Source organism: Pogoniulus pusillus, chromosome 7, assembly GCF_015220805.1.
Source record: "Pogoniulus pusillus isolate bPogPus1 chromosome 7, bPogPus1.pri, whole genome shotgun sequence".
Classification (NCBI taxonomy): Eukaryota; Metazoa; Chordata; class Aves; order Piciformes; family Lybiidae; genus Pogoniulus; species Pogoniulus pusillus.
Genome location: NC_087270.1, coordinates 25,881,225 through 25,906,378, shown reverse-complemented (window position 1 = coordinate 25,906,378; position 25,154 = coordinate 25,881,225). Strand labels below are relative to the sequence as shown.

The following is a 25,154-nucleotide window of genomic DNA, read 5'->3' as shown; positions in this document are numbered from 1 at the left end:
TTTCAGATAAAGACACGTTCCAAGTGAAGGCTGATGGCACAGCTGGGCTCCCACGACCAGTCATGAGCACAGAGCTTTGAATTTTGGGGGTATCTGAATTTCAGCACACGACGCCCAGCCAAGGACTAACTTGGTCCTTGTCTTCCTATGGAACGGCTCTAACGGAAACACTTTTCCTTCTCTCGTACAGCCAGAAAAACAACACCCACCAAACCCCCTGAAGGAAAAATAAGAAAGTCAGAATGGGTCTGGGGAGCTGAGGTGATGTGCAGTATATTGCCTTTCATCACTTCTAATTAATTGAAAATAGTAGGAAAACTTCCCTAATGTCAGCATGCATAATTGTTAACAATTGTTATTAGAAGATGAAAAGAAACGCTGCGTCAGGCTGAAATATCCCAAGAGTTCATGTGGATCGTCTGCATATATAATGTGAACTCACTCTGCCAGACCATTTTAGCTCTGATAAAGTACAACTGGGGCTAAAAATAACTCAGGGCTCCTACAAAAGTTGGAAGTTTTGGTGTCGCTCTGACTCCGGGCAGTCACCGGTCACAAACGTGCCGAGGTAGATGGTGGAGAGCAACGAGCGGCCACCGTCAAAGGCTGTGCTGTGTTTTCAGACACCGCCTCCCCTCCCCCCCCAAAAAAAACAACCAACAACCAAAAACCAAAATTCAGATTTAAAAGTTGTTCTTCCTGCTCCTGTCCTGCAGCTGTCCATCAAACCCAGCTTTCTCCCTGCGGTCTATCAAATATTTCCCTCACAAATCAATTTTACACATGATCAGCCCATACTCCTACTGAGCTGAACCTCCCCGTTAATTAAGTGAAGAAATTACCATATATATTATATTAATGCAAACATCATTCAGCTAGTAATTCACGGCTGATCTGGATAATGGAAAGGTTGAACACCCATTAACCCAAGCCAACAAAATGGGTTGGCTGAGAAATTCTAGCAGGTCTCATGTGACTCTTCCCTCTAACTGCAGCTCTGCGGTATCTGCTATTGTAATAATTAAAATCCTCCCTGTAGATCAATACTGGAATCTCTTTATGGGAAGTGCCCTGATGGAAATGTCTCAAGGAAGCTGGGGCTGTGGAACTCTGAAAAATTCATTTTTTTTTTATCTGACAATTATCACCACGCTGCAGACTAATTCAACAGCGCACCCCTCTCACTCCGCTTTGAATGAGCTGGAGATTGACATCTTAAAAAAAAAAAAAAACACCAAACCCCTAACATCTCATTTTAACAAATAAAGGCACTATTTCCACATACAGTTTGGAATTATCAGCAATCATGAAACCAGACAAAAAAATTAATATACATTAAGCACTTCATCTTCTGATGGCTTCCTCTGAGTCTCAGTTATCGCAGCCTTCTCCTCATTTCCTCTCTTTGTATCTTCCTGGATTGATCTCTGCCTTTTCATCTCTTGAAAAAAAGGGGAAAGACATGTAAAATTATTATAAAGCTTGATATTTATGGATTGAAACGCGGGCTTACACTATCGGGTTTTCATATATTTATTGTTAAATAGTATTCAATCACAAGATGGGGAAAACAGGGCTTTCTGTTTTTCTCCTACCTGGTCTGCTCTCCACGTACTGACTGAAGGACTGGAGCTGGGTTTTCCTGACGGCAGAATCCTTGCCGAACACGACAGGGCTGCGAAACCGGTCCGCTGCTTTTTGTAAGCGCTCGGCACGCTGCTCCTCGGCTCCATTCTGCCCGGGGTGGGGGGAAGGAAGGAAAACAAACAATGCACCCACACCAGAAGCACAACCACTTTCTTTTGTTTACAAACTGGGGGGCGGGAGGGGGCAAGGCACGAATTGCAAAGGTAGGTTTGGGCGAGGGGACGGGGACACGGCTTTTGCAAAGAGGCTTTCACAAACTCGGGCTGCTAATATAGGATGAAAGTAGCGCTAGGATGAAAGTAGCAGTTTATGGGGTGGGGGGGGAGGGGGAAAAGAGGAGCAGAGTGATTAACTTTTCCCGGGTTCTTTCTGTTGTTGTTGTTTTTGTTGTTGCTGCTATTGTTGGACTTTAATGCGTGGTGGCAACTGCTGGCTTCTTCTCGTTACGTGAGCATCATCCTGCAGGACTTAGCGAACGGCCAGATCTAGTAATTGCGACCCAACAGCATTTGCCAGCGATGCCTATTTTAAACGGGGAGGAAAGGGCGGGGGGGGGAAGGTGGTGGTGGAAGACTCAAATGAAAAAAAGAAGGCAGGCAAAGCAGAGAATTCAATAACTAAGGCGGCAAGCAGCCCCTTGGAAGCGGGATTGGCCAAGCGCCGCGCGTGTGGCTGCCAGGGAGCCGCGTCTCTTAGCCCCGAACACGATCGGTATCGTTTGAAAAGCGTGTTGCCTTTAGCCTCTCTGCCTGCCCAGGAAGGAAATCTGTCGTTTTCTGTAGTCCCCCAGACTTGTATGACAAGAAGAACTAGTTTCTAATTTTATGCCCATTGAGATAAACCACTAATGCTGGATTGAAGGCTAAAAGGTAGGATTAGAATCCTACCCCACCGAACTGCATTTCATCAGCTCTAACTTTCCAAAGCCAGATTTGTAAGTAAGCCCTTTCCAGCTAAGGGAACTACAATTATCTTTTTTCCAGGGCTTCCTATGTTAATACTGGTAACAAATTCAAATGATTCTATCAAGACCAAATATCCCAGAAGACTGAACCACCGCGGTGTGTGGAAGCTGCAGATACCGGGAGGTGCTGTGTACCAAACAAATATTTCATTTTATACCTAATCTTTTATTATTTTTATTAAGTGTTTTGAAAGTAAATAGGGAAAGGCTAAGATGCATGACTAATAGCTAAGCCTGCTGAATGCTGAAACTGGTTATCAAAAGCTACCAAGACTTTGCCCTTCCTCTGCATTGAGACAATCGGTAATGAGGGAGTTCTCCAATGGCCCATTCTCTAGCCTCAAGGAGGCCGGGGATACACAATCCCCCCGGGAAGGTAACAGTTTATCCTTTTCCACAAACACAGAATGCCTCATTTAGAAACGTGTAAACTGCATTTTATTAAAAAACAAATCCACCCCGGTGCCAAGAGCTCCATGAGAACAGATGGACACCATATATTCCTTAGAATGCCACTTTCCAACTCTTCCTTGGAGAGACCCGCGCTGAGAGAAGCTGGGAAGTTGCACCTTTTTTTTTGGGGGGGGGAGGGGGGATGTGCCAAAAAAAAAAGGAATCAAGTCCCCTTAAAAATATTAACTCCCCTTAAGAAAAAAATCGAGTCTCCTTTAAGGACAAAATCGAGTCCTCTTAAAAAAAATATCAACTCCACTTAAGAAAAAAATCATTCTACTTAAAAAGGTCAGCTCCCTTCAAAGAAAATCAGCTCCCCTTAAGAAACAGCAACTCCCCTCAAAGAAATATCAACTTCCCTTAAAGAAAATCAGCTCCTCTTAAAAATCAGCAACTCCCCTCAAAGAAATATCAACTTCCCTTAAAGAAAATCAGCTCCTCTTAAAAAATAGCAACTCCCCTCAAAGAAATATCAACTTCACTTAAAGAAAATCAGCTCCTCTTAAAAAACAGCAACTCCCCTTAAAGAAATGTCAACTTCCCTTAAAGAAAATCAGCTCCCCTTAAAAAGTAGCAGCTCCCCTTAAAGAAATATCAACTTCCCTAAAAGAAAATCATCTCCCCTTAAAAAATAGCAACTCCCCTTAAAGAAAATTAGCTCCCCTTAAAAAATAGCAACTCTCCTTAAAGGAAATCAGCTCCCCTTTAAAAATAATCAACTCCCTTTAATAAATCAACTTCCCTTAAAAAATAGCAACTCCCATTAAAGAAAATCAGCTCCCCTTAAAATTATCAACTCCCCTTAAGAAAAAAATCTACTCCCCTTAAAGAAAAGCAGCTTCTCTTATAAAATAGCAAGTCCCCTCAAGAAAAAAATCAACTTCCCTTAAAGACAATCAGCTCCCCCTCAAAATGCAGCTCCTCTTCAAAAAAAACCCCCAAACCAAAACAACCCCAACTGCCCTTCATAAAACTCAGCTCCCCTTAAGCCCAAATCAGCTCCTTCACAGATGCTTTTCCTAAAGAGCAACAAGCCAGCGTTTTCTTGGCCAGGTTAGGTGATCCCAAATCACCCTAAGAGCTTGGCCTGTGCATTATTTGTCAAATTAAGCTTAAGGGAAAAAAGAAAAGAAAGAAGTATTACTCATCCGCCCCTGGATGACTTTTCAGCTGCACTAATCGGATGGTTAGGATTCTGGTTAAATAAAAGATGGTTTCCTGCTATTAGCACAATAACCATCTGACAGCCTAAACCAGAGTCTTTACCAAAATAAACAAACATGACTAATTTTTTTTCTCTTTCCCCAGGCCTGGCAACATGCTAAAATATCAGTGTGATTAGCCAGCAAATCCCATTTTAAGAAACCTTTTTATGACTGGGGACTTCTGCCACTTTACAAATGTATTCCTCTAAGCCCACTAATTCAGTTAGCCTTTTCAATCCATTGTATTATTCTTGGGCCAGCTTCATTTTGCATTAAATCCACTGCAGAAAGCTAAATTGAACGCAAAAAATCAGACTTGATCCAGGCTTCCTTTTGTTCAAAGATAGAGACCGAAAGTCCTCTGCTGCTGCCACACACTTTCATCACCAATTTATAGGAACCGACAGTGTAAGGCAAAAAGCAATGAAAGTCATTGTTTTGGGACTTCAAAGCAGCTCTGTATCTGGGGAAGGAAATCCTTTCAGTCAGCAGTGCTTTCCCCCTGGACTGCAGGTGGGTGAAAAGTTATACTCAACTGGAAGTGCCCCAGAGCCATACGGATATTAGTGACATACAGGGACTAATTTACCACCACCAAAAAAAAAAATAGTATGAACACAAGGGATCTAATGAAGAACATTTCAAAAATAGGGGCTCTAATGAAGAAAATGAGATGGCAAATGGATCGATGTGTGCTTTATTACTGTGAACACCAAGAGCAGGCGCAACGCCTGCGGATGCCGCACGCTTGTGTCTGCTTCTCCTCAGGAGGACTCAAGTACCCAAGTGCCTATGAGTTTAAAGTACACCAGGGATTTATTTCAATGGAGAAAAAACAGAGCGTCAGGCTTGGCAGGGAAGTGAATTGCTGAGAGTGCAATCTTGCTCCCCTCAAAGTTAGGGAGAGTCTATCTGGTGTTGGCACTGGCAGCGGGACGGAGCCTGTGCTGCGTTGCTGACTGAAGCGACAACCTGAGCAGGCAGAAATCAGAGAGGCTGCTTCTAGCTATTAGTGTTAACGCCCATGACAAGTATTGAGATCACAAAAAAAAACCACCAATGAGGAAAACGTGTTGGTTAATCAGCAGGAACAGCCACAGCTACACAACGGCACTGCCACGAAGCTTTTCTGCCTCTCTTCCTGGGAAGGATTTGCCAAGACATCATTTTCCTCCTCACAAAGTACAAACCCGAACCCGGAGTGCACAGGTACTGAAACAAAAGCATTAATCAAAACTTACCTTAACGTCTTGTTCTGAGCTATCAGTTACAGCTTTCTGAGCAGCACTGGAGAGTGAATTTGCCACCTGTGGCTGAGCTTCTAGGAGCTTCTTCAGCTTCAAATCCACCAACTTACTGTTTTGTTCTGCTAAATATGCAAATACCACATACAACAGAGTGAGATGCATTTCAATGCAGAGTCCCTACAACAGTGTAGCAGTTTGGAAGGTAGATTTCATTCCATTTGCCACCTTTTCAAACTAAAAGAAAAATTAAAAACTAGGAGCAAAAATCTATGGTTTTTCCCCCCCCCCCCCAGCTTGGATTGGCATGGCTTTGTGTGATGGACATAGGTAATGCCTAAGTTCCCTCTCAAAACAAATCTGTCTAGCACTCTGTTGAACAAGTAAAAGTGCTCGAGGACAGCAGATGGGAAAGCAGAAAGCAGACAATGTTTACTCTAAGTTCCTCTCAGCCTGTGCATACCTATGCCTTAGTGTAAAAAGACACACTTATAGAGCCATTAATTTTAAGATGACATCTAACAATTTATCACATATTCTAAGTACTGATAACCCCTCCATTTTATGAACTACTAGTTTATCCTAAGGCTCTTTGGCACAGCTTCCCGACATGAAAATTTCAGTCTCAGAAGAGACAGCTTTCTAGTGATATTTCACCGTGATTTATAGGCCATAGGGAAGCTGTGAGAGCTGTAAAAGGCTTCCTAACTGTGTCAAAGGGGCCCGAGTCTTGCCAAAACCCCAACATTTTCTCCAGCAGTTTTAGCAACTTGGAGCAGAGCCCAAAGAAAGCAGCAGCTGAGAATGTTACCTCTCCGTAATGCTCATTCTGACTGTATGAATTTGTAACACACCTCCACACACAGTTACCTACACACACAGCAAGGAGCAAGGTGTTAGTAACAAGCCACAGCTCTGCAGGGCTAAGCCTGGGCGGGAAAAGTGGTGTAAGGCTGGTGCAGAAGCCCCCAGAGATACTCTTCGTGCAGCTCCAGAACGGAGCGAACGCGGCATCCCCTGCTCGCATTGCGCACCTACAGCTGGGCTCTGGAGCAAGGCAGAGGGAAGAGCAGCTGCTGCCTTCTGCTCTAGGCACAGCCCGAGCTTTGCACTGCAGGCTATTGACTCGCAGCTGGTGTGGGAAGTGGAGCCACGACTGCTTTGCTGCACAGCTCCCTCCAAGTTTTGGAGTGCAAAGTATTTTTGGCATGCTGGCAACTGGAGACCGCCTGCCTCCAGCAGCAGCAGCAGCAGCGGGCTGGGCTGGGCTCTGACGAGGGATGGTTTCCCTTTCCTCTGGCACACCCAGGCAGGGTGCCCTTAATTTGAGGCTCACATGTAAGTACATGCTCATCTCCGTGGGTTTATACACAAACACCATGTAATAACTGTGATATAAGAGGTTCACATTCTATCAGGTACACTCACAGCAGCCTTGTGGCAGCAGGGCTGACAGCTGCAGACAGATGTGACACTGGAAACCAACAATTGGCAGTAGAAATGGAAACAAAACAAAAGGTTTCTCTTCTTGAGAGAGAGAGATGGGAGGCATGAAGATTTGGCAGGGGACTAGACAATTAAGGTGGTCAATAATGATCCCAAATGTGAAATCTGGGATCATTTCAAGCTGTTCCTTATAGATGTGCATCTAGGTGCTCCCAGCCTCCACTAGACCCTGGCAGAACTTGGCAGAACCCCACCAATGGCTGGGGATGCCTATTTCTATCAAAGCATTTGCCTGCTTTCTCTGTTCCTGTCCATCCTCTTCCTTAGCCCTTTGTACCTCTGGCTACTGTGTAGACCAAACTGCAAAGTCATGCCCCAGCTTTCTTCCAGAATGTTGGACCTTGGGGCCCCTTCCAACCTGCCCTTCTATGTGTGAGTCTGTGACTGTCTTCTCATGGTGCAGGTGAAGCACTGGGTAGTGGGTCTGCAGCCCTGGGAAGGCATCTCTCAAGAAGAAAGGCCCTCTCAAGAAGCAAACACTGGGAAGCCACCAGAGCTACATGACAGGAGTGTTCATCTCCTGATTTTTTCCTATTTCTCCTAAAGTGAACCAGGATTTACTGAAAAATTGCTCGATGGGATGCTGCTCTTGAAATCAGCTTAATTCGAGCGCTGGAAACACTTAAATGTGTTTTCTTCTGTGTTTGGAAATCCTCAAATGAAAAACAATAAAGGACATGACTCAAAGTCTTTTGCATTCAAAACAAGCCTAGAAAGAAAAGTGCTGTACACACACCGTGGGTGTTTTAACTCACAAAGAGCAGACAAGACACGAAGTGTTTGGATTTCACGTGTTAAATTAATGTATCACGGGCTACACACTTGGGTGCAGTTGGCAGAGGCAGCACCGAGTCAGAGGATGCTGTAAGAAGTCCTCTCCTGTGCTGCCTGTTCCCCCCACCATGCTGTCCTCAGCTTGCAGCACTCTGGGCTTGAGCTAACTTGCAGAGAAGCAGAAACGCCCTGGCAGAGAAGCACTCCATACACTACAAAGAAGCCCTCGGCACTCCCCAGGGCTGCTGGTAAGAGGCAGATTTGTGCAGAGAACCAACCCCTTCAGCAATTCTCTGCGAGCAGAGGAGCCCCTGACTGCTGGTGCTGACTTTCATGTCTGTGAAGATCCGGTGCCTTGGTTAAATAGGCATTTCCCCTGCAAGATCCTGCCACCCGTGTGCCCTCTGGTTTGAGGTCCCTTCCAACCCTATGATTCTATGATCTGGGGAGGAACCTGAGCTCCAGTGCTGTCTGATGGCAATTTTTGAAAGGAGAAACACCATTGCTAGGGTTTATTATGACTCACCCAGCAGGTGCTAGGAGTATACAAGCATCCCTACAAGAACAGGAATGCTTTTAGAATGTGCTGGTGAAAAAAAAAAATCTCTTCTTTGAACTTTGGGAAATAAGACCAATTCTGTTCAAATTGATACATCCCAGCAGGATGGAGCAACGAGGTATAAACATGTGAAGTGGTGCTCAGGAAGGGAGTGGAGGGACACCAAGCCTCCGTGGGAACACAGAGGCAGGTTTGCACCTCCTGAGTGAGCAGGTGAGTCAGGGTGTCAGCACAGAGCACGGCAGACAGGTTGCTCACTTCTCACTTTGCTGGCACAGTCCAGGCAGGGTGACTTTGGGTGGCCCTGGGGTCCCTGCTCCTCACCAAACAGCATGAGGCATTTCAGGCTGCCATTGCTGGAAACGGTGGGTTTGTTGCTGGGCTTAAATTTCAAGCGAGCATTAAGTGCAAAGGGATAAGCATGAGGGCTTAGGAGACCTGGAGAGGCACAAAGGAATAAAGCTGTGACAGAGAGAAGCAACACATCAGTACTTCCACGATGACAGAGTGTTAGTCATGCAAAATACACAAAATAGCCATTACTTCAATTACCCGTGGAATCAAGGTCATTTTCTAGGTTAGTAAGCTCATCTCCACCTCCAGTAACAGAGCATTCAGGAGCCTCCTCGTTAGTATCTATCTCAATATTATCCTCATCCTCATCCTCATCTGTAGGAACACACAGCATCAAGGTTAGTATTTCCTTATGTACATGCACCACATCACCGGCCACAAAAAAAAAACCCATAATGAATGCTTTAGAGAACAAGCTGAGTTATGATCAAAATGCAAATCATTAAATAAGTCTGGAAGGAGATTTCACTCCGTCCACTCATGGATTTATCTTTAAACTGATGCAATTCAACAGACACACAGGGGGCTCTGCTGGAAGCTCCCGCTACAATAGAGGCTGGCCTCAGCAGTGGCTGCTCTCTGCCTCTGAAAAGTAGACGTGCTTTTCCTTCCAACTCGACTCAAACCAGTTCCCTCCCTCCTCCCCCCCCCACCCCCCAGGCTCCGTTCTCTGTGCTGCACAATGGGTGCAGGTTGGGATGAGCCTGGCCAGCAGAAAGGACCTGGAAGCTGTTGAGAAAGGCAGCAGCTCTGGGGTACTGAGTTCAGCGAGACTTGCTGCTCCTTCTTGTGCACACTGCCTCACGGACCCAAGGAGCCCTGCACCTCCTGAAGGTGTCACCTCATAGACCAAGTGAGCCCTGGGCCTCACCGCAAGTGCCAGCCTCTCCTAGCGCTCCTGGCACAAGGAGTGCTGGTGGATAACAAGTTATCCATGGCACAGCAATGCGCCCTGGGGGCCGAGAGGGACAAGGGAATCCTGGGGTGTGTTAAGAAGAGTGTGTCCAGCAGATGAAGGGAGGTTCTCCTCCCCCTCTACTCTGCCCTGCTGAGACCTCATCTTGAATATTGTGTTCAGTTTTGGGCTCCCCAGTTGAAGAGGGACAGGGATCTGCTGGAGAGGGTCCAGCAGAGGGCTGTGAGGATGATTAGGGGACAGGAGGGCATGGCTGATGGGGAGAGGCTGAGGGACCTGGGGCTGCTTAGTCTGGAGAAGAGAAGACTTAGAGGAGATTTGATAAACGTTTATAAGTATCTGAGGGTTGGCCAGGAAGGGGGGGACAGGCTCTGCTCACTGCTCCCTGGGATAGGACAAGGAGCAATGGGTGTAGGTTGCAGCAAAAGAGGTTCCACCTCAACACAAGGGGGAACTTCTTTACTGTGAGGGTCACAGAGCACTGGAACAGGCTCCGCAGAGAGGTTGTGGAGTCTCCTTCTCTGGAGACTTTCAGGGCCTGTCTGGATGTGTTCCTCTGTGATCTGTGTTAGATAGAATTGTCCTGCTCTGGCAGGGCTCTTGGACTTGATTATGTCCTCGAGTCCCTTCCAACCCCTAACGTCCTGTGAGCCTGTGATTTGTGATCCTGTGAGCCAAACCACCACATGGGCACTCAGCAAGTGCTGACCTGGGGTGTAGCAAGAGCACACTGACAGGAGGCTGTCTTGCTGCACCCCTTGGAGCCAGCACTGCTTGTCAGCTCCACACACTGCAAATCAAATAATGATTGTAATTACACTTTGGATTTGGGTTGTTGGGTTTTGTTTTGCTTTTTAATGGGATCCTTCTACCCAGTTTCTCAGAGCAGCTTATGAATATCACTTGTAAATGAGCCCCATAATGTTTTTATGAAGCGGGAGATTATTATAATTACAATTATGATGTACCTAAATTATAGCACAGAAAGAGCAAGTAACCTGAGGAAGATCAAATAGCTAAGTGTGGAATTCTGAAGCAGATCCCAGGGAGAAAAAAAAACCCAAAACCAAACCAAGAGCCTGACTCACATTTTCAATACAAATATATAATGAAATTAGAAGGTCTTAAAAGCTAGATTAATACTTTCAAAGGATGCACTTGCGTTGTATTTACTCACTTCTAAGTCTCCTATCAAATACAATCTGTGCTTGTCCAGACTTATACAAATATTGTTTTCCCCTCAGTGTGCATGTGTGTAGAAATGGCAAAAAGGGAGAAGTGGAGTGTGTGCAAAAATGGCAAAAAAGAGAAGTGAAGTGTGTGTAAAAATGAGGGGAAAGGAGAAGTGAAGTGTGTGTAAAAATGAGGGGGAAAGAGAAGTGTAATGTGTGTAAAAATGAGGGGAAAAGAGAAGTGAAGTATGTGTAAAACTGAGGGGAAAAGAGAAGTGAAGTCTGTGTAAAAATGAGGGGAAAAGAGAAGTGGAGTGTGTGTAAAACTGAGTAACAAAAGGTGGAGTGTGTGTGAATATGGCAAGAGAAGTGGAGAATGTGTGAAAATGCCGAAAAGGAGGAGTGCAGTGGGTGTAAAAAATGGCAAAAAAGGAGTGTGTGCAAAAAATGGCCTAAAAAGAGAAGTGCAGTGTGTGTAAAAATGAGAAAGAATGAGAGTGAGTGTACGCAAAAATGAGTAACAAAAGGTGGAGTATGTGTGCACATGGCAAGAGAAGAGAAGTGGAGAGTGTGTAGAAATGGTTAATTCACTGAGAGAGTCATTGGACACTGGAATGGGCTGCCCAGGGAGGTGGTGGAGTTGCCATCCCTGGGGCTGTTCAAGGCAGGACTGGACGTGGCACTTGGTGCCATGGTCTAGCCTTGAGCTCTGTGGTAAAGGGTTGGACTTGATGATCTATGTGGTCTCTTCCAACCTTGATGATACTGTGAAATAGGAGTGCAGTGTGTGTAAAAATGGCCAAAAAAGAGAAATGGACTGTGTGTAAAAATGAGGAAAAAAGAGATGTGCAGTGTGTGTAAAAATGGGAAAAGAAAAAAGTGGAGTGTGTCTGGAGCAAGCAGATGTGGATATTAAGTAAGGGAACTTTAAACCTCTTCGCAGAAGCAAAAAATGTGAATTCTAATTCCAGAACCCAGGTAAATTCAAACAAAAGACGTCCTTTGACAAGGGCTGGGAGTGCCAGGAGGAGGGACAATAGCTTCCAGATAGGAGAGGGGAGATTGAGATTGGAGGTGAGGAAGAAATTGTTGAGATTAAAGGTGGGGAGACACTGGCAGAGGTTGCCTAGGGAGGCTGTGGAGCACAGAATCACAGAATGTGATCTTTTCAGGGAGGTTGTGGAGCACAGAGTCACAGAATGTGATCTTTTCAGGCAGGTTGTGGAGCACAGAATCACAGAATGTGATCTTTTCAGGGAGGTTGTGGAGCACAGAGTCACAGAATGTGATCTTTTCAGGCAGGTTGTGGAGCACAGAATCACAGAATGTGATCTTTTCAGGGAGGTTGTGGAGCACAGAGTCACAGAATGTGATCTTTTCGGGGAGGTTGTGGAGCACAGAGTCACAGAATGTGATCTTTTCAGGGAGGTTGTGGAACACAGAGTCACAGAACGTGATCAAAGATCACGTTCTGTGACTCTGTGCTCCACAACCTCCCTGAAGGTGTTCAATCCCAGACTGGATGAGGCCTTGAGCAACCTGGACTGGCAAGAGGTGTCCCTGCCCATGGCAGGAGGTTGGAACTGGGTAAGCTTTAAGGTCCCTTCCAACTCAAAGCTTTCTATGAATCTTCAGATTAGATTCTTTGATTTTCTTTAATTTAATAGAGCAAGATCAGATCAGAGGCAGTGCCTTTGCCACCACCATTGCAGGCAACAAAAAGAGCTGGAAGTATGGAGGACACCAGCTCCTGAAGTCATGTAATGTCCTGACCCAGGGTTTTCCTTTCAAGCTGGGACACTGTGACTAGCAGGATACTTACACTTGATTCAAGCAAGCAAACAAACAAACAAACAAAAAGAGATCAATGAAAAGCAGAAAGGTTCAGGCACCTTCCAGAACCTCAGGAGTCCTTGCTTTAAACTCCTTGAGTTTGGTGATTTCTTCTTTTTTATTTCCAGGTCAATGTTCTTGCAGAGCAGGAGGAAGGGAAATGTGTTTAGGGAGCAAGTTCCAACAAGGGTTTGCAATTAGAAATGATAAAAGGAACGAGGTGACGGAGAGATAACAGCAGAGCTTGTATGAAAAGAACAAATTGCTCACGTGGAAAACTTCAAGCACTTGGGAGTGGGTCCAGAGGAGGCCACGAACATGCTCAGGGGGCTGGAGCAGCTCTGCTATAGGCACAGGCTGAGGTAGTTGGGGGTGTTCAGCCTGGAGAAGAGAAGGCTCCAGGCAGACCTAAAAGCAGCCTGCCAGGACCTGAAAGGGGCTACAAGAAGGCTGCAGAGGGACTGCTGCCAAAGGCCTGCAGGGACAGGACGAGGGCAATGGCTGCAAAGTAGAGCAGAGCAGATTGAGATTGGCTGTGAGGAACAAGTTCTGCAGCAGAAGGCTGCTGGAACCCTGCCACAGGTTGCCCAGGGAGGTGGTTAGGGCCCATGGCTGGAGATATTGAAGGTGAGGCTGGAGAGGGCTGTGGGCAGGCTGCTCTAGTGGAGGATGTCCCTGCTGAGTGCAGGGGGTTGGACTGTGTGAGCTTTGGAGGTCACTTCCAACCTAGGCCATTCTGATTCTAGAACAAGGGAATACAGGAGAGCACTGAAGAGCTGCTTCCTTGAAAAGGATGTGAATGTGGTGCCTGGAAAGACAGCAAAGCTTTGCTAGGGCATGAAGAAATGAACAATGTCAATGATACAGCATTCAGTCAGCAACTAACCAGCACTGACCACAAAATCACTAAGGCTGGTAAAGACCTCTAGGATCAAGTTCATGACCTCCACTGCCTGCAGTGTCTGTACTGCAGGTAGTGAAAGAAGAATCTGTTGGAAGCAAATGGAAATGGCACACTATCACTGGAAAAAAAGATCCAGAGGCATTTGATACCATCCATGTCTGACTGTGAATGGAGTTAACTCCAGCTGGTAGGCACTCACCAGTGGTGTTCCCCAGGGCTCAGCACTGGGGCCAGTTCTCTTTAGCATCTTTATCCATAACCTGGGTGAGGGGATCCAGGCACCCTCAGTCAGTTTACAGATGGCACTGAGCTGGGAGGGAGTGTGGAGCTGCTGGGGGGGAACAAGGCTCTGCAGAGGGAGCTGCACAGGCTGCATCCATGGGCTGAGGCCAATGGGATGAGATTCAACAAAGCCAAGGTCTGGCTCCTGCCCTTGGGGCACAACAACCCCAGGAAGGCTCTAAGCTGGAGGCAGAGTGGCTGGAAAGTGTCCAGCAGAGAAAGACCTGGGGGTGCCAGTGGACAGCTGGGTGAAGGGGAGACAGGCTGTGCCCAGTGGGCCAAGGAGGGCACCAGCAGCCTGGCCTGGATCACCAATGGTGTGGGCAGCAGGAGCAGGGCAGGGATTGTCCAAGATTGCCTCTGGGAAATCCTTCAAGCTGTGGCACTGGGTTCACTCTCAGGCACTGGGGTCACTCTAAGGCTACAGGAGATGGCAGGAGCACCTGAGCAGGGCAGGCAGGGAACAGAAGAAAGGCAGAGCCGAAATACTGGTTGAGCGTACAAGAAGTCATCTGTCAGGACAAGACACAGCAGGGACTGCCAACAGACAGACAGACTGCTGCTAAAAGCAGGCAGTGGAGGGCTGCATGCTGCTTTGTGAGTCAGAGCCTGGGCAGGGGGAGGAAGCCTGAGCCACCAGGTACCTTCCCCTGAACCCTTGCATCTCCAAAGGCAGATGTGTACCCTTTGAGCATCCAAGAGATGGCTCTCTGAGGAAGCTTTTTACCTGCAGGACTCCTTTCCAGCTTTTGCCTTCGATTCCAACAGTTCCAAAACTTTTCGCTTTGTCTTAGAATGCCTTTGGGTGCTGCTTCTATTTCCTTCCCCCTGCTCCTTTACCCTCTCTCTTCTGTGCCACTTTTGTGCTCATTGTCTTATTCCCTCCTGGTTTTTGCCTATTTGGGGCACTTTTTTTCACTAAAGCCCCTTTCACACTATGCTTGTCTTACCCCTGTCTGTTCCATTGCTCTCTCCCTCCCCTGCCTACTCATAGAACAGGTCAGAAGGCATCTCAGAGATCATCTACTCCAACCTGCCTGCCATGGACTGGGACACCTCTCAATCAGTTGTTCAATGCCTCATCCAACCTGGCCTTGAACACCTTGGTGGGGGAGGCACATCCTGATAATGAAGATCTTCTTCCTAAGATCTAGCCTAAGCCTACTCACCATCTTCAGACCCAAGCCATGTCCTCACAAAGACATCATCTCACAGAAAGAACGGAGATGTGCCAAGGAATACAGACAAGACAGAACCCAAGTCCCAAAGGAGTGGGCAGGTGTGACACAGCACCTAGAGAAGATGGCATCGAATCATAGCACCACAGAACAGCTTAGGCTGAAAGAGACCTTGGAGATCATCTACTCCAACACCTCTCAATTAGCCCAGGTTACTCAAGGCCCCATCCAACCTGTCCTTGAATGTCTCCAGGCAGCAGGCACCCACAACATCTCTGGACAGTCCATTCCACAGTCTTGCCACCTCCTGATGAAGAATTTCTTCCTCAGATCCAATCTAAACCTGTTCTCCTTCAACTTAAGTCAACTTCCCCCTGTCTCATCTGTGGACACTCTTGTAAAAAGTTCCTTTGCAGACTTCCTGCAGGGTCCCTTCAGGCACTGGCAGACAGCTCTAAGGTTCCCCTGGAGCCTTCTCTTCTCCAGGCTACACATTCCAAGCTCCCACAGCCTGTCCTCATAGCAGAGCCCCTGGATCACCTTTGTGGCCTCCTCTGGACTTGTTTCAACAGATCTGTCTCCATCTTATGGTGGGGACAGCAGAACTTGATACAGTATTGGAGGTGAGGTCTCAGCAGAGCAGAATCAAAACAGGAACCCAAATATGCTCCTTTAACCACCTCTCTTGATGGGCTGGCCACACTCCTGTCTATTCCTTTGCCCTATCACTGCTGGTTAAAGGGAGCACATTTGGATTCCTGTCTTGGTCCTGTCCATGAACTCATCCTGAGGCATCCACTTATCAGCCTGGAGCTAGTAGGGATATCTAACTGGAAGCTGCCACCCTATACCCTCTGGCACTTGGTAGGAAGCAGCATTCTCTGCCTCAAAAGCCAAATAACCTCTGAAAAAGGTTGGATTTTTGTAGCAAAGGATGCTGCTCATCCAGAGAAGTTTCAGCTTGCCACAGGCCTTTTTGTTTCTCTGGCCATGATGGAACAAAACCTTTCATCAGCAAGCACAGTGCCAGCGCCAGAGCAGGCAACTCCTCATGAGCACAGAGAAACACCCAACAAGGTCCCATTTTCACCTCCAACACTGAACAAGCAGTTGGGCCCTAAACACTCCAAAATCCCACAGCTGTGATACCACTTTTTTTTTGTTTGTTTGAAAGAGGCAGAGCTGTGGTGCTGAGGGCCATGGCTCAGCCCCAGCCTTGGCAAGTTAGAGAAGGGTTGAGCTGGAGGATCTTGAAGGGCTTTTCCGACCTGAACAGTTCTGTGATCCTATAAACTGAACAAAGGGCAGGAAGAGCAATGACAAGATGTGGAGGCAAATGTGAGCAGGGAAGGTCACATGCCAGAAAGCAGCATTCTGGGCTATTTAGCAATGCAAGTCACTGCAACCCAAGAAGGTAGCTACTATCCAGCTGAGCACTCAAGATGCACTCAGGTGTGTGTTGCTTGGAGGAGAGCAAGAGGACTAACAGCTGTGTACAGACACAACTAAAGATTGGGGAGGAAGCAATGGAACAAGTTAGGAGGAGGAGTGATGAACTGTGAAGAGGGGTGGAGAACACACAGAAGTACTGGGCCATTTTACCCAGCCTCATCACAGATGTGATTTCCAAAAGAGAGAGATATTGGCCAGCTTGGTGTACTGGGCAGAGGGGGGAACATTGAAGATGGGACCCAAAGGCACAAGCACAAGCAACTGCTTTGCTCTTTGATGCTAGGTGGAACACAAGTGCCCAGGGTAGGGTGCAGTAAGACCACTATAGGCTGGATGTTAGGAGGACATTCTTGACAGAGAGAGTTATTTCCCATTGGAATGGGCTGCCCAGGGAGGTGGTGATGTTCATCCCTGGAGATGTTCAAAAAAGACTGGATGAAACACTTAGTGCTGTGGTCTAGTTGATTGGACAGGGCTGGGTGATAAGTTGGACTGGATGATCTTGGACATCTCTCCAACCTGGTTGATTCTATGATTCTGTATTTAAATACAGATGAACATAAAAGAGATGGAGCAGAGAATAAAAAAAAACTGCTGTTGTTGACTCTCCATCCATGCTGAACCTAAATCTGGATTTGATTTTCCTGACACCTGGGCTTACAACTAGGTGTTTAGTTTGGGAAACACAATTTCCCCCTTAAAGCATGTAGAAGACACTAAAAGAGCAAGGAGCAGGTACTGTGTTCTGTGCTCAGCACCCAGGTGAGGCTGAGTGACACCACATTATTCCACCCAGGAACACTGTGGAGCTGCCTGAAATTTGATGACATTCCAAGGACATTATAGCAACACCACAGCTCAAAACTTGTAAAGGCCAAGTGGTATGTAAAAAAAAAAGGAAATAAAAGCCATTTCAAATCAAAAGGTTGTTGCCTTCACCTCCTATGAGCTGCCTTTAAAATTCTTTTCCCAACACACTGAACACAAAGAGTTTCCTCAAGCATTCCCAATATTGTTTTCCCCCCAGACCATGCTCAGGCTCCTACCTAAGAAAATTGTAATGGGCTGAGTTGAAGCTGCTGAGGAATACCAAAGAGATTTTAACCAAGATTCTTAGAAGCAAGCAGCATGGAAGAGACCTCCAAGCTCATCCAGTCCAACCTAGCACCCAGCCCTATCCAGTCAACTAGACCATGGCACCAAGTGCCTCATCCAGGCTTTTCTTGAACACCTCCAGGGATGGCAACTCCACCACCTCCCTGGGCAGCCCATTCCAATGCCAATCACTCTCTCTGGCAACAACTTCCTCCCAACATCCAGCTTAGACCTCCCCTGGCACAACTTCAGACTGTGTCCCCTTGTTCTGTTGCTGGTTGATTCTATGAACATTTTTCTGGAGTGTGAGGGTGGGGAGACAGCTGGCACAGGTTACCCAGGGAGGTTGTGGATGTCCCCTCCCCGGAGGTGCTGGATGGGGCCTCGAGCTACCTGGTCTAATACGTGAGGCTCACCACTACTTTTCACGACATTTACAACATGATTGCCCTAATTACTTCAGTTTCTAGATAGCTCCTTTAAAGCCCTTTTGCTGAGCTAGGCCAGGCTGGATGAGACCTTGAGCAACCTGAGTTAGTGGGAGGTGTTGCTGCCCAAGGCAGGGGGTTGGAGCTGGATGATCTTCGAGGTCTCTTCCAATGTAAACCATTCTATTACTCATAAAAGTCTCAAAAGCTATGGGCAAATCTGTAAATACCAGGCCAAAATGTTCAGGCCACATCCTTCTTTTTCATTCACAGGTATGTTTGGCTTCTAATGGCTGGAAACCATTGTGTGGTCAGCAGGAGCAGGGAGGTCATTTTGCCCCTGTACTCTGCACTGGTTAGACCACACCTTGAGTACTGTGTTCAGTTCTGGGCCCCCAGTTTAGGAGGGACATTGAGATGCTTGAGCGTGTCCAGAGAAGGGCAACGAGGCTGGGGAGAGGCCTTGAGCACAGCCCTACGAGGAGAGGCTGAGGGAGCTGGGATTGGTTAGCCTGGAGAAGAGGAGGCTCAGGGGAGACCTTATTGCTGTCTGCAACTACCTGAGGGGTGGTTGTGGCCAGGAGGAGGTTGCTCTCTTCTCTCAGGTGGCCAGCACCAGAACAAGAGGACACAGCCTCAAGCTATGCCAGGGGAAATTTAGGCTGGAGGTGAGGAGAAAGTTCTTCACTGAGAGAGTCATTGGACACTGGAATGGGCTGCCCGGGGAGGTGGTGGAGTCGCCGTCCCTGGGGCTGTTCAAGGCAGGATTGGACGTGGCACTTGGTGCCATGGTCTGGCCTTGAGCTCTGTGGTAAAGGGTTGGACTTGATGATCTGTGAGGTCTCTTCCAATCCTAATAATACTGTGACACTGTGAAACACAGCCCTGCCTTAGGAAGCACCTGCAGGGCCAGGCCGTTCTGCTGCGTGCGCCCGACGGACAAGCGCCTTTTGAAGCGTGAATAAAAGCGACATAGCCCAAAAGGTCTCCGCTTGCTAGGTTGCCATAGGGAATACAGATAGAAGGTTCCTCAGCTCACCTCCAGATGCCTTTGACCTTTCTTTCAACTTTTCTGCAGCCATTTCCCCGTAGCTAGGAAGTTCTGACATCTTCACTCCAGATCGAGCTTCTGCTATTAGCTGACGAGCTCTCTCTCTCAGCTGCCGACGCCGCTCTTCATCTTGCTGCTAAGATATATTGAACAGTTGCCAAGTCAGTAATTGACAGAAATGCAATTTCATTCTCAATCTGATCATCATGATAGTAACTGGTTTACAGCATGGTGCTTGGCCCACATTATAAATAGGATGCTCGGTATCAGTTGGGTGTCACAGCACAGTTTTTAAAGGCGTCCCTGGATCAGATGATTTGATTTATTTTTATTTATTTTACTACTTTCTTTTCCCCCCTCTTTTTCTTTTTTTTTTTTTTTTTTTTTTTTTTTTTTTTTGCATCCCCCACATTATGAAGGCATTGGGAAAGCTCATTATTTGCAGTTCACAGCATTTAAAACTTCCCTTCTGTGGAAAAAAAACTTCCTGAAAATTCTCAGGAGCTTTTTTGTCTCGAACAAAAAATACAAGTTGGACTGTGGCTATCACAGAACTGTTTGACTAAATTCAATCCTCAGAGTAATATTTTCTCACAGAGCTGAAAGGAGAAGCCAGATCTTGCTCTCAGCTACTCCAATCACCAAACTCTCTTCAAAGTGTAAAGTGACATCAAATCTGAGGCATGGAAATGGATCTAATCCTTTGGCTTCACTGGAGACATTTTCGTTTAATTAAGGACCCATAAAATAATGAAAATCAATCACAGAATCATAGAATTGTTAGGGCTGGAAGGGATGCCAAGGATCATCCAGTTACAATCCCCTTGCCATGGGCAGGGACACCTCACACATCAGGTTGCCCCAGAGCCACATCCAGGCTGGCCTTAAACAGAAGGGCCACGAAGCTGGGGAGGGGCCTGGAGCACAGCCCTGTGAGGAGAGGCTGAGGGAGCTGGGGGTGTGCAGCCTGCAGAAGAGGAGGCTCAGGGCAGACCTCATTGCTGTTTACAACTACCTGAAGGGAGGCTGCAGCCAGGTGGGGTTGGTCTCTTCAGCTAGGCAACCAGCAATAGAACAAGGGGACACAGTCTCAAGTTGTGCTGGGGGAAGTATAGGCTGGATGTTAGGAGGAAGTTGTTGGCAGAGAGAGTGATTGGCATTGGAATGGGCTGCCCAGGGAGGTGATAGAGTCATCGTCCCTGGAGGTGTTCAAGCAAAGCCTGGATGAGGCACTTGGTGCCATGGTCTGGTTGATTGGACAGGGCTGGGTGCTAGGTTGGACAGGATGAGCTTGGAGGTCTCTTCCAACCTACTTGATTCTATGATTCTAATTACCTCCAAGGATGAGGTTTTCACCACCTGTGGCAACCTATGCCAGTTTCTCACCACCCTCATGGTGAAGAACTTCTTCCTAACATCCAATCTGAATCTACCCACTCCTAGTTTTGCTCCATTCCCCTCCAGCCCTGTCACTACCTGACAGACTAAAAAGTCCCTCAGCAGCTTTCTTGTAGCCCCTTTTAGATCCTGGAAGGACACAATAAGGTCTCAGATCCTTCTCTTGTCGAAATTGAACACTGAAAGAACAATAGGTGCCAGAGCAGGAAAGACTTTTCATCCCTGACAAACATCCTGCTGGTGGGAGGCTTTGCTCAGTAATTAAAGAGATCCTACTGGAACCATCCCAGGTAGCCCTCGCCCACTAAAACTCTGAGCACCCTCATCTGGTTGAGGATGTCCCTGCTTACCACAGAGGGGGATGGACTACATGAGCTTCGGAGGTCCCTTCCAACCCAGACTGTTCTATGATTCTGTGAACTTAGAATTAAATTTTGCACAATTTATGCAATACATTTCTGTTGATTTCGTTCTAATTCACATAATATATCAGCAAAGTTCCACAGCTCACAATCTTGTAAAAGCCTAACCCACTAGACTTAAAAAGCAGTCAACAAGGAGATGCTCTTAAGTGGGTCGATCAAAGAATCCTTCACATCAGAAAGGAAACGATTTCGGTTTTCACCTTAAAAATAGGATTTTCTTTGGCGATAGGACTGTTTCCCCACCTCTTCCCTCAAGACCAAATGTTTCTAAGTGCACCAAAAGCCATCGTTTGGCTCCAAGTCAGTATTAAGTTTGTATTATTGCCGTAATGACCAGGATAAACCCCAAGCGAAGGCAGCTGACCTGAACTAAGTGGAATAGAACCAAGTGCCTAATTTTGGAGAGTGGTCCTGGCAGCCTTCCCGCCTAGCCAGAAAACTGAGCATCCCACACCTGCAGATGCTGGGGAGAGCTGCCTGCTAAGTGCTATTTAGTTTAAGCAATCGTTAATAAAACAAGCAGCAAAATACTAATTAGGTACATTTTAGCCATTTCCATGCAAATTGTTTGTTTGTAGCTATTTACTCAGCATTGTTCTTGGCACAATGGAAAGAATGCAAATGACTGCATCACAATGCAGCTCTAATGGGACTTGCTGTTTATAACCATTAGCCCAGAGGTGTGCTGTAATTCAATCCTCAAGCAGCAAGATTTAGCCTCATTAACAGCTTGCACGGGCAGGTTACAACTCATAAAACCCTACAGTAAACAAAGCATATGGACACAGCAGAATATCTCGCCTCTGAGTGACAGAGCCCTGATTCCCCTATCAGATTGCCTTGATTTGCTTTTCTCCTAATGTCCCATCTCCCTGGAAGCCAATCGTGCCTGGGACTCTGCGAGGCAGCAGGATGGCACAGGGGGCTTTGTTTGCTCTCCCAACCCTTTCACTTCCCAGAAGGCACAGAGCAACACTTCTACCTCCAACTTATTTGGGAAAGCACACATTAGAAAAGCAACTGGAAAGCTTCCTCCCTTCCCTGCTCCTGATGCACCAGAAGAGATCTATTTAATTTAATTTCTAGCCAGCCAACTGACACAGCCACCGATTTTATTTTGACCCGCGGTAACGTTAATTACATTGAATCTTACACGAAATAAAAGTGCTGAAATCTCCACCGCTTGCTTCTAATTCCTGGTGTGGAGCAACTGGGGAGGGAGGGGTTTGATTTGACTGTGCAGAAGGAAGGGGCAATATTTACCTTAAGATTCCCATGTGTCTTACCATCAAACAATTCCACTGTCGCTGTAGCCCCCCCACCGCACCCCCCGTTTAAAATACGGGCGGCTTGGGACAAAGGTGCCCTAAACTGAGCACGTCTCCCCCTCCCCCCTCTCTCCTTTGCTCCTCTCCTCCTGAAAGAGAACTTGGATCCTGCATTATTAGCATAGTCATTAATATCCTGGGGATCTCCGAGCAAACAGAGATTATTGTGGCTCGTGTTTGTGCTGATGAAGCCAACCCTCGCCAGCGGGCAAGAGCCAAGCCAGCCCCGGTTCTTGCTTAAATTCAATGCAGGTATTCGAACCCTCGGCTGCTGAGCCTGGCAGAGGAAAGGCTGGTGGAAGGAGCGGCAAAAAAGTAGAGAGATCAAGTTTTGAGGTACGGAGCAATTGTTCAACCCTCTCTTCTGGCAAGGGCTGAAGAGAGGCACAGAAGTGGATACGAAAAAAAGAACCCCAAACCCAACAAACCAACCCAAAACCCAGGAGAGATGCAAAGCCGTGCCCCAGGAAAGGACCAGGCAAACACACACGGCCGGCATTATGCTTTTGTTTTTCATTTCTTTCCCTTTTTCCTGCAGAGCTGAAGAGAAAAGAAAAAAAAACCAAACCCAAACACCTCTGTAACAATCTTCCACCCTCTGACAGAAATCTGCCATGCCAAAGAAACATTCAAGTTTGCTCTGCTCTTCCCCCTCCCCGAGACCAGGTCCCTTGCAGCGGTCTGAGGCTGTGCCACGCAGCAAAGTTCACCATTTAAGGGCAAACTCCTCAAGAATAAGTAATGTAAATTCCTTGTTTCCCTCCTAGGAAAAATGTATTGGTATGCAGTTTTTATATTTCACACTTCACCGCCATCTCGGCAAGCTTTCTTCCACTGCTTCAATGGTGCTACTTTTAATTTTATCCTCCTTAGTCCTAGTAATTAAAGTGATCAGCGGCGGCGGCATCCCAACGGCTTTGCCACCGCCACAACCCCCTCGCAGGCTCCCGGCTTTGGAGGGAAAAGGGAAGGAAAAGGGAAAGGAAAAAAAAAAAGAAGCCAAGCCGGGAGTTTCATTTCACTGGAACAAGAAAATCAAGCCTCTCCAAGCCTCAACTTTAGGCAATTGTGCTTTCAGCAGCCTTTGGATCTTAAGAAACACACAAAAATGGCTGCCATTAGGGGGTCCTTTTTGTACTCGCCGCGGGCGGCAATGACTGACGTTACTTTGGCCCAAAGTGATGCTGCCGAGGTGGGAAGGTGGATTCCAGTGGGAAGCGCTGCTTAGGGCAGCTTCAAGAGATCATTACCCGGCCAAGGGTGTCCCTCAGTGGCGGTAGTTGCTGAGAACTAACTGACCAACTCGGGCAAATACTGAGAGGGGGGCGTGGGGAATGCCCCCCACCAACCACCTCCATCAAACCCACCAGTAAAAATCTCTGCAACCTTCTTCCCTTCTCCAAAACAATGCTGCCAGGCATTTTCAGTCACCCTTTGGCAGAGTTTTGGGAAGATCCAAAGTGAGTTTTGCACCAGAAGTCTGATAACATATTACCCTCTCTCCCTGGAACACAAAACAACCAAACCATAATCCTCTCTGAGCTGCATTTGTTTGATGTTTCAAAAAGAAAACTCTATACTGTGCCTATAGACTGGGGAGGAGGGGAACAAAAACCAACAGAAAAATCAGTGGGACTCCCCAGCAAACAAAACGAAACCAGAATTGTACCTATGAGGGGGTAGGAAGAGCTTCCTGTAGCCGTAGGTTTCAAAATTGTCTGTGGTCTGCCCCCAGTGCACAGCGCATCTAAGAGAAAAGAACTTGATTGCCACCTCTTTCATCATTAGACAGGAAGAACGGCTCTGTTATTAGCCATTCAGAAAGGGAAAAAAAGACTTCTGTGCTTGTCCAGAGGCAAGGATTACCAAAATGTACCTATTCAGTTAGGAGACAGAATTAAAAAAAAAAAAAAAAGGAAGGAAGGAAGAAAAAAAAGGGAAGAAAAAAAAAGGAAGAAAAAATGAAGAAAAAAAAAGGAAGGGAAAAAAAAGGAAGGAAAGAGAAAGGAAGGAAAAAAAGGAAAGAAAAAAAAGGAAAGAAAAAAAAGGAAGGAAAAAAGGAAGAAAAAATGAAGAAAAAAAAAGGAAGGGGAAAAACGGAAAGAAACCGAAAGGAAGAACAAACGGAAGAAAAAAAGGAAGAAAAAAAAGGAAGAAAAAAAAAGGAAGAAAAAATGAAAAAGAAAAGGAAGGGAAAAAAAGGAAGGAAAGAGAAAGGAAGAAAAAAAGGAAGAAAAAAGGACAGAAAAAAAAGGAAAGAAAAAAAAGGAAGAAAAAAAAAGGAAGAAAAAATGAAAAAAAAAAGGAAGGGAAAAAAAAGGAAGGAAAGAGAAAGGAAGAAAAAAAAGGAAGAAAAAAAGGAAGAAAAAAAGGAAGAAAAAAAGGAAGAAAAAAAGGAAGAAAAAAAGGAAGAAAAAAAAGGAAGAAAAAAAAGGAAGATAAAAAAGGAAGAAAAAAAGGAAGAAAAAAAAGGAAAGAAAAAAAGGAAAGAAAAAAAGGAAGAAAAAAAAGGAAGAAAAAATAAAGAAAAAAAAAGGAATGGAAAAAAAGGAAGAAAAAAAGAAAAAAAAAGGAAGGGGAAAAAAGGAAAGAAAGAGAAAGGAAGAACAAAAGGAAGAAAAAAAGGAAGAAAAAAAGGAAAGAAAAAAAAGGAAGAAAAAAAGAGGAAGGGAAAAAAAGGAAGAAAAAAGAAGGAGGAAAAAAAAGAAGGAAAAATAAAAAGAAATTAAAAAATAAAGTGACAACGAGATTTAAAAAGGGTTTGGGGCAGCCTGCCTTTCACTCTGACCTTGATTGGCTCTTGTCTGAGTAAATAGGATTTGGGGTGAAACATTAAAACTGTTTAGCAGATCTTTTCAAACCGTTTCAAACTTTTCTTCTGTGGGTTTCTAATGTAAGCAGACATGCTTGTAAATGGCCACACCTGCTCATTTCTCTGGGGATGGCCTGAGCTCTGCCTTTGCTAAACAAAGGAAGGACGGGAATG

At 46.2% G+C, this 25,154-nt stretch overlaps 1 protein-coding gene across 7 annotated transcripts in view; it reads right to left on the bottom strand.

The window, feature by feature from the left end:
- The window catches only part of EHBP1 (EH domain binding protein 1), a 261,387-nt gene that overhangs the window by 48,668 nt on the left and 187,565 nt on the right, over positions 1 to 25,154 (bottom strand). For 2 of the 7 annotated variants that reach the window (XM_064146293.1, XM_064146295.1), the window contains 5 exons: positions 19,006 to 19,153; positions 8,905 to 9,021; positions 5,511 to 5,638; positions 1,596 to 1,734; positions 1,335 to 1,441 (listed from right to left, as the gene is read on the bottom strand). In XM_064146293.1, the coding sequence (XP_064002363.1) occupies positions 1,335 to 1,441; positions 1,596 to 1,734; positions 5,511 to 5,638; positions 8,905 to 9,021; positions 19,006 to 19,153 (639 nt within the window). The remainder of the gene's footprint in view (positions 1 to 1,334; positions 1,442 to 1,595; positions 1,735 to 5,510; positions 5,639 to 8,904; positions 9,022 to 19,005; positions 19,154 to 25,154) is intronic. The other 5 variants (XM_064146294.1, XM_064146296.1, XM_064146298.1 and 2 more) reach the window with 3 other exon arrangements.